The following is a 9,539-nucleotide window of genomic DNA, read 5'->3' as shown; positions in this document are numbered from 1 at the left end:
ACATTACTTGTAAAACATATAATATATGGCGTGTGTAAAGGTTTTTTAATTAAAACACAAGGAAAATTAGATTTTTCTTTTTCTATTAAACTCTTTCTTTACTGCTAGAGCATTGTTCACATGTATCTGTTTCAAACAATCTGCAAGGTTCTGATATACTTGAAAAAATTGAACTTCCATGTCGCCGCACTATTGCAAGAACACATGCCAACAGACACATTGCACCTTCCACGTAAAAACCGTAGAAAATACGCACGTAGCCCTCTACCTTTAAAAAATATACCATATTATTGTATTATCTGTTCATGGCTAGTAACTATCATTTATAATTTTAGTTACGAAGTCATGATAATAAAATGAAAGCATAGGTTTTGTATTTGTTTGTGTGAGTGCGCGCGCGTGCGTGTATGCGTGCTTGCGTGCGTGTGTGCATAAGGTTAATCCAAAATGTAAATAGATAATAAATGTAAAAAAATTGAAGCACTTCATAAATATAAACATTTATAAAAACAGTAACCGTAGTTAAAAATTATAAGAACGTTTTCGTCGTTATTGTAATTCACGTATATAATATAGTAAGGCTTACGTGTTCCAATCCTCCAGTGGTAGTGAATTCTAATGGAAACATAGCGGTTTCTAAAGGCGTCTTACTCCGTAGTATTCCGAATGCTACCACACCAATTATGTAATACGAGATTGTGGCGAGAGGCACGCAGCGACCGGCTCCGATTATCCCGAAACATCGCTAGGATAACAGAGATACTGTATCAAGAATAAATATTGGGAATTAAAAAAAAAATTGCAGAAAATATAAAAGCATATTTATATGGAATATAAATTAATAATTCAAAGAAAATAAATTCTACATTTGAAAATATATTCAAGATTAAAATTCAAAAGTATTGGTGTAACAACATAGACTTACAATGATTTTTCTGCATACTTTCAATCTGCTCGTTGATTTCGTTATTTCAGGGGCACGACTACAGCTGACGTTTTCTAGAAAAAAACATAAATATAGGAAACTTTTTTACTATACTTTATACTATACATTTCTGTGCTCAGGATCTTCAGCACACATGAAATCCAAATAGTAGGTGTAGAAAACCTATGACGTTAAAATTATGAGTTTATTACAAGATTGGAGGATATCAAGCTGTTTCAATACGCGTTGGTACAGATACACTTATGGTCAATTTTTCACGATCGAGGACGAAATGAATTTATAAAAACAAATTGAGCTCATGAAAATAAATGGTGCTTGAGTGGGTTTGAATCTTCAATCTTCGATCAATCTAAATATTGTACTCAAAAACATAAATGTTTAAGATATTTTTCTTCTTACTTTATAATCAAATTTCATAATAGGTGATTCCGAAAGATTTTGTTAATTTTTAAACAAAGAGTTAGTTTCTACAAGGTAGTGACGACAATCCAAAACCTTTATTATATCTTTTGTCTACGCGGTTATTTTTTATAATAATATCTTAACAGCTTAAGTAAACTACATTTTATTTGTAGTGCAGAAAGGATAAAAATTTGAATACATATATTTTGATACTTGGATATTAGTTATATGTAAACACTACAAGCGTTGAATTGTAAAACAGTTCGACCCGGTCAATAGAACTACCTTTTGGTCCTGGTAATTAAATGTTCAAAATGTTCCCTAAATTGAAGTTTGAATATGAAAAGTTTTTTTTTAATTAAACTTATTTTCTATTTCAGTTTTCAATTACAACTTTCTGAGATTATAATATTCTGTGGTTATGATCTAAGGAACTGGATCTTAAGCACAGAGTTGTTTAATTCTCAGAATTGTTCAAAGTGCACTCAGCACGTTATTACTTAAGTATAATGCACTTCGCTTATATTGTTTCATCTTCGTTTAAAGTAATTCCACAAAAGATTTTAAGTTTTATGTATATTAATGCTAATTTTATAAAATTAAATGTAACGAAAAATAAAAATCTAGTTAAAAGTACAAGTGATTCAATTTTATTTTATTACTATGGCCGCTGTTAGAACTACACACAACATTCGTAGACAATGAAAATTAGAATTGGAGTAGGTATTTACGTTTTGACTCAGCGATACTGCGACACTTTGTACATATTAACTTTGTTTAAGCGTTAGTAGTGTAAGTTATTAAAAGCTTGGAAAGTTTATCATAATTGCTATTTTATAAGGAAAATAAATTCGTTTGGTGAATATGTGTTAGTCATTCGATCTTCATTCATGAGCTGCTTTGTGTTTTATTTATGCAAGCTGATAACTTATTTTGAAAATTATTTATGTTTTTTACCTCATATGTTACAAATATAAATATTTTCCATATTAACACACACTTGTGAACATACAAAATATACGCGAAAACACGTTCTCTTACACTTTTACCAACAAATTTATTTTACCGCATAAACATTTTTTGTATAAAGGATCATGTTGCTCCACGGTAGCATGCGAAAGCGATGCCGTGGCGCACCTCGTTAAGACGGACAGGGTACCGCTGGTTTTTTAGTGGGTATTTCGATGTTCGGGGCGCACTCGGCACCTTGGACATCGGCGAGCCCCACATACCCACTCACTGTTCCCGGGGGAATCGCATAACGCGTTTTTCCAGCGATAAAAAAAAGGTCACCGTGCTACTAAAATAAATTTGTATATATAATTAGGATTTATATTAATCTTGATACTTTAATTTACATAAAACCTTTTTTAAAGTTTATAAGTATTGCTAAGCTATAGTAAAAGAAAAACTGCAAATCGATAATGTCTACACTATCGATTACCGCACTAATGAAGCTCGTTAATTATTTGATGGCTTATTTATTCTTTGGCAATATGGCGCAGGCCATAATTTTGTTAAGGGTAAGTTGTGGCGGATTAAAATAGATAATACTGTCCATTAATGGGCATTTGTGGGACAAGGATAAATTTGTAGATTATTCCTCACGCTGAGCCAATGCTTATCAGCATATGTAAGTTTTATCCGACACGTCATATATGTATTCCTCTTAATGTTTTTCGCTCGTCACCGAGCACGATATATATTACAATTTAAGCACACGATAACTAATTTTACCAGGAGTCAAACCTGAGATCTTCGGTGAAGATTTCCAGTTTCCTAAGCACTTGTCCATCTTTGATAAAGCAAACGTGTGTAAAAGAGTACGCAGGCAGTAGCAAAGTGTAAGGACTATTTATTTAAACTAATAAGTTGACAAAATCCTCCATATGGAGAATTGGCAACTAAAACAGTTCCACTCTCGGGACCAAGTGGGTTAAAGGGACGACGAGGAATTATAGCCAATATTCTAAAATAAATAGATAATAAGAAGCTGGATCAGCCTAATGTATAAATAGCAAGTCCAAGATAGATTAGCCAACTGTACAGGACATATTATATTTAGTGCACAAGTGTGTGCACAAACACAGAGGCACTCCTTCATTCTCAGAATCCGATGTGACGGCAACCTGACACGACCGGAAAGAGTTCAGGCGCATAACGTGCTTTCCGAGGGATGGGAGTGTACACACTTCCAACTTCCAGACTCCGGGCTGCTATTGAGAATCTTCGCCAAAAAAATCTCAATAATTATTTTTGGGCTGACTTGGGATTTGGTCTCAGGACTACGGGATCTGCGGCCTTACTACTAGACCAACGAGGCTGTCAAAATGATTAAATATTGTTTACTCAAATATTGAATCAGACATGTTTTTAAGCATCGGGAATAAGGTCCTATTAAAATATTATAAATGATTCAATTTTGTATTATTTTTCTAATTATTCCGACAGAATATGATTAAAGAAAACGAATGGGTTCAAGCTGTAATACGTTTATATTTTCCTCCTTCCCTTATTTTGTATCTTACTCTTGTTTTGGTATCCTCTTACATTTCCTTTTCAAAAAGAATTTGTCAAACCTTTGACGTTAGTCTTCTTACTGCATTCAATATTCATGTACAGCAAATGTGAATTTTACTTCCCATATACTTGTCGTTTATCCAAAACTACTTTTTCTCATTTTTGACATTGGAGAATGTCCAATGGAGAATGTCATTCCTAAAGTATCTCGGCCTATAAATGTTTGTTGACGTTCCTGTGTAGTCCATTTTCTTCATTTTTATGTAAATATATTGAATGTAATAAAATTGAGCTGTAAATAATTCAAGTGAATGTCATGTTATCTTATTATTAGCCTTTTACGTTTTGTTGTTCTAAGTTAAGCCCTTAATAAGAAAATTGATACTATTATGCGTAGCTTCAAAATTTCATTGATTTTGCTGTCCCAACCGCACTGATCAAATCTCTTCTCCATCCAACGTGACATTGTCGAAATAATCTGTGCCCCTTTGTCACTATAAGTAAAAAGTATATACAATTAAAATTCATTAAATTAAGAAGTGGGGCTATCGTTTTTGATCTCACTAGTGTGCGCCTCTAGTAAGTGAGGTCCTATTGCTGTAGTTGAAACAGTATCTGTTTATACAGGGCACGGTCACTAAATTTGAATTTACCTCAAATAATTGATAATAAGCAAATAAATAAAAGCGCAGTCCTGTTTTGTTCCAAAAAATAATGTCTACGATACCAAAAGATGAAACTCGTCTAAAACAGTGGTTTGCCTTATGTCATTATTAAGCAGGAATGGCACGACCATTACAACAATCATGAATAATTAGTGATTATCCGCGATGAACAGTTCGTAAACAGTAAACTTTAACTGATATTTGACATCTAGAAAGATACCTCACTCTACACTAGCGCCTCTTGCGGCGAATTCAAGCGTGATAGCCCTTGATTGAATCGAATCATTGACTCAGCAAAAACGTTACCTTTATTGTATGAAACATGATAGAAGACGTCATTACTATTCATAATCCTCTCAACTCATGATAAAAGTTCGGAAGTCCGCAGAGAACGTGTAAGTTAGAAGTTTCGAAAAACCTTTTTGATTTAAACTTATATTGATGATAATCTTAATTGTTGTGTGATTTCGATATTAAACTCACTTAAAATACGATATAACTTGCATGATGTATACGATATATAGATTAAAACACTATTTAATAAATTCATTTAACTACTTTTTCTTTATTTATTACGAAAACATACAAAGTGATAGCACATTTAACATAGGTAATATAAAGTAATACATGCATCAACTAAGTTTCCACCGATAATATTTCTTTTTAAATGAACAAGCAAATGAAATAACAGGTGTTTTTCATCTTAAACTAACTTTATTGTTCTAGTAATGAAGAGTTTACCCTTAAAGCCCCACCAACATATATGCCTAATCTGCAGTAGTCAGTAAATAGTAAAACCGCAAACGTTGCCAGTATTAACATATACGAATGATCCTTTCATCATTACAAGTTACTGGATATTTGCGGATTTTGCTATTATTATTGTATTATCTGTACCATTATGTACTGTAAGGTTTGTTAAAGTATTATGATTATATTGCATTATAAATTTGGACCTATAGCTTTTTTTAAGTAAATGAGCATTCATCTTACTTATATTATAAATGCGAAAGTGAGTTTTTAGCAATACATGGCAAGGAATTAGGGTACCTAATCCTTACACCCCCCTTCTCGCGGGCAAAGCCGTGTGCGGAATATAGTATAGCCTATTTACTATTTTTTTAAATTCGGGTGATTTGATGTATGTTTAAATTTGAAAAAAAAAACATCTTAAATTTATCGTAGGCCGAATATAAAACAAATAAGTAACTTTTATCTATAATGGTTTTGTTTGGCAATAGTTAAAATATTTGTATAATTATATTCAGTTTAATCAGTAAGCATATAAAAAAAAATACCAAAATTGGCCATAAAAGTAAATTAAGTATTAACCCTTATATATTCTACGACTGAGCTATAAATAATAGTCACAAATTAAGCACGTCAAACGTCAGTGCCTGGATTTGAACCAATGATTTGATTAAGATCCACGTGATTTATTTATCTGGATCATCCTTTTTTGTTGTTGTCAAGATAATTTTAATTTCAATATAAATGCAATCGGTAATATAAAAAATCTAAAACAAAATTAACCCTCACAAACTTTGATTATATTGTAAAAGGTATTAAATCTTTCCATCCTGATTTATATTACAAAAATAAATATGTTTCTTCGATAAGATTTTCAAGTTAATAATTTCATACTTGGCTGAGTTTAGATAATTACCTCTTTTGTTCACAGAGTCTTCTTTATGTTCTCGAAATTTTCCGCAAAAGTTGTCCTTCAAATGCTTCGTATATTCTTCCAAGTGAACTATCATACAAGTACTTGCATTCATCACTGAAAATAAATACAATTAGGAGATGCCACTAACTTTACAAAAACGCTGTAAAAAAAAGTCGCGCGCCAATTACAAACCGCCATTTTGCTAGTGAATAAGTCCTTAAAATAACCAAATTAATTTATTATAATCGCGACTTGTGATTTGTTAAATGTGTTAAATTTTGTTATATGTTATTTTAATTGTTATTAAGTAATTTGCATCAGTTTGTATAATTTGTTATCCTATTTTTTAAAGATCAAGTTTTTGTTTATTATATTGCACTTCTGGTTGCTAAAAATAAAATATTTTTCTAAAAGTCGACAGTTAAACCTTTTTCAATTCCTAATCAGTAGGTAATTATAAATAATAATAATAGCAGCAGTAATCATATAAGAATCAGTGAAAATAAAAAACCAGTTTGTTTTGATTAGATTTCGTTTTAAAGTTTAAGTAGTAATATAAATTAAGTTGCTGGTTTTTTAATTATTCTACCGTCAAATAACAATACATGCATTATTGTATTGTGGTTTGTAGATTAAATAAGTTGGTGTAATTACTTACTTAGATATATATGAGTTGGAATCGCTAGAACAGCGTACAATAATGCGGATGTTCGTCCCCATAGAGTATGCGGTACTGGAGCGCCGAAACCTAAAAAATATTTTTAATACAATAACAGGCTGTCAATATCCCACTGCTGGGCTCCTCTCCCTTTTTGAGGAGAAGGTTTGGAGCTTATTCCACCACGCTGCTCCGATGCGGGTTGGTAGAATACACATGTGGCAGAATTTCAGTGAAAATTTCGACACATGCAGGTTTCCTCACGATGTTTTCTTTATATATAAATAAAACAGCAGGTAACATATAATGTAACTTACCCAAAGCCGTCATAACGTAAATAGCGAATAAAAATGTGCCAGGTAAATCCCAGAAATGTCCAGGTTGCAGTCTGGCCCCGTCTCCCACGGCTCGAATGGTGAGTTGTCGTTCATCTTCAATACGTCTTTCGATCGCGTAACGCCATCTTGGTGATAGTGGAGTTATCTGAGGTATAGGTAAGTTTCAGTTAATTTATTAGTCAATCGGTGAAGTAATGTCAATATATCACAGCTGAGCAAGGCACCTTCTTGTGGTTAAGATATGTTTAATTTGCTTAGCATTTGTTGATAGTTAAGGTCCTCCAGACCGATTTCAGGAGATTAACTAACTGCGCAGGACATATTATAGAGTACAAGTGTGTGGGCAAATACAGGTGCACTCTTTATTCTCTAGCTCTCATAATCCGATGGGATGGGATGGCAATCCGACACGACCGGAATGAGTTCAGGTGCAGGACCAACAGCTTTAGGTACATGCTTTCTGAGGCACGGGAGTGTACATACTTTCAACTTACAAAATCCGCTGCTACTGAGAATTCTCTGGCAGAAAAAAAACAATAAATTTTTACTGACGTGACCTGGGTATTGAAATAAGAACCTCCGGGTTTGCGGTCTTACATCAAGCCACTAGATCAATGAGGCAGTCAAGTCATGGTGATAGTTACTTATGATTGCGTCAATATTTAAAAAGAAGAAAAATTGTAAATATTTTACGCATTTGAAATGTAGTGATACTAGTATTGATTTAAGCATTAAGTATACCTACACTTCTGGTTCGGGATTTAGATTTTACCGAGAAGAACTGGCAAAAAAATTCAGTACTCGCTCAGTTATTCTTTTTTTGACAATCAAGTTATATAGATAATTAATTATTATTTATCATGGGGGATAATAAAAAACAAATTGTCGCTTTATCGCAATCGAATCGAAGTGATCGTTGCCGTTTTTCCGTTTTCCTATTCATTTATTTAATTATCGACTATTGCCATTAAAGTTAACGATTACATTTGATTTTGACAAAACGGTATATGTTAACATATTATCGGTTCGGTTCCGATTCGAATAAATACAGATGATTCAAAGTTGGATCGGAATTGAATCGGGAACATATCGTAATTTATTTATTTATTATAATATCAACACCAACTTCTTTTTGGTGTATTATAATATCAACACCAACTTCTCTCAACAACAAGAAATTGTGTTTATTAGTGTACAAGAAGTACACAATTGAGTCTTTAAACATGACGTAATACAAATCAAATGTCTCCTAAATTATAAGTGTTGCAAAATATATCAACATTTCGCGTTAACAAAAAAGTAATAATTTTAAAAATAAAAATATTTATAACAAATAGACAAGACATTAACAATTAAATTATTATAAAATTATCACTTGATTTTTATAAAATGAATAAAATATAAATATCTGAGAACATTAAATTTTAATGAATATTAATTATTTGATTAAAAGCAAACAAAAGTAAGAGGTACATTTATACATAAAGAAAAGGATGTTAAAAACAAAAATTTATACATTATTTTTATACATCATTATTAAGGGAAAAAAAAGGTATTTTCTTACGAAACTGATTCAAATTGTCATTAAAAATATCAATTATAATAGCTTCGTTTTGACACTTTCTTATTGTTAATCATATTATTGAGCATTTTGTAGATATTATTAAAATCGATGATTAGCCTGTTAATTGGTATTGGTGTATTGGTAATCGTTATAAATTAGTAGAATTCTGCCCCTGGATAGAAAGTAACGAATACTTACTCCACACTTTATTATCATCTATATAATCCTTTATTGCGTAGTAATATGCCTTATTAATTGATATTTCTGCATGGTCCTTGAAGACTGTTATGTATGTACTATTCTCGGTCATATTATAAATTGACTAACAACAAAAACTTACAATGTCAATGTCGAATCGAACCGTGCAAGAACTCGCTAAACTTGTAATAATTTATAGTTATACAAAGTTTCAAACTAGATAGTTTTTTCTACACTACACTAGCAAATATGCTTTGATTCAATTATGTTTAAATGTGAACATGTTTAAAATGTTGCACGTGAAATAAATGCTCGTTAAAAGTATATTACATATCCTACAATATAATTGAATGCTATAATTACCGTGAGCTTGAGGGAATAGGCTAAAAAGACTAAACATTAGAAATGTTTTGTCTTTTTATTCGTACTAGTTACGAGCTTGTATTTACAGGGGTACATAGTTAATGCTTTTTAAAAACATATAAGATTATATATATTATTGCGGTTTGAAATCGGTAATTTTGCTAGCTTTTGACGCATATCACGTAATATATAAGATAAATACTTTTTGAATAAACCGAG

General features: G+C 31.7%; 1 protein-coding gene across 1 annotated transcript; it reads right to left on the bottom strand.

The window, feature by feature from the left end:
- Nucleotides 1–85: 85 nt before the first annotated feature.
- Nucleotides 86–7,516, bottom strand: LOC126776678 (uncharacterized). Its single transcript, XM_050499300.1, has 7 exons — nt 7,505–7,516; nt 7,175–7,340; nt 6,858–6,947; nt 6,200–6,313; nt 926–999; nt 587–745; nt 86–268 (listed from the first exon to the last, which is right to left on the bottom strand). The coding sequence occupies exons 1-7, from the start codon at nt 7,514–7,516 to the stop codon at nt 86–88; spliced, it is 798 nt and encodes a 265-aa protein (XP_050355257.1).
- Between the last annotated feature and the right edge of the window lie 2,023 nt (nt 7,517–9,539).

Source organism: Nymphalis io, chromosome 21 (genome assembly GCF_905147045.1).
Source record: "Nymphalis io chromosome 21, ilAglIoxx1.1, whole genome shotgun sequence".
NCBI lineage: Eukaryota > Metazoa > Arthropoda > Insecta > Lepidoptera > Nymphalidae > Nymphalis > Nymphalis io.
The sequence above is the reverse complement of the archived record's forward strand: the minus strand, read 5'-3'. Positions and strand labels throughout refer to the sequence as shown.

Excerpts from the sequence above, each read along its gene's own strand:
- LOC126776678 (XM_050499300.1), bottom strand. Across the intron at positions 6,948-7,174 it reads TTACGTTATGACGGCTTTGG|GTTTCGGCGCTCCAGTACCG; the intron begins GTAAGTTACATT and ends AATATTTTTTAG. Across the intron at positions 746-925 it reads AAGTATGCAGAAAAATCATT|CGATGTTTCGGGATAATCGG; the intron begins GTAAGTCTATGT and ends CTGTTATCCTAG.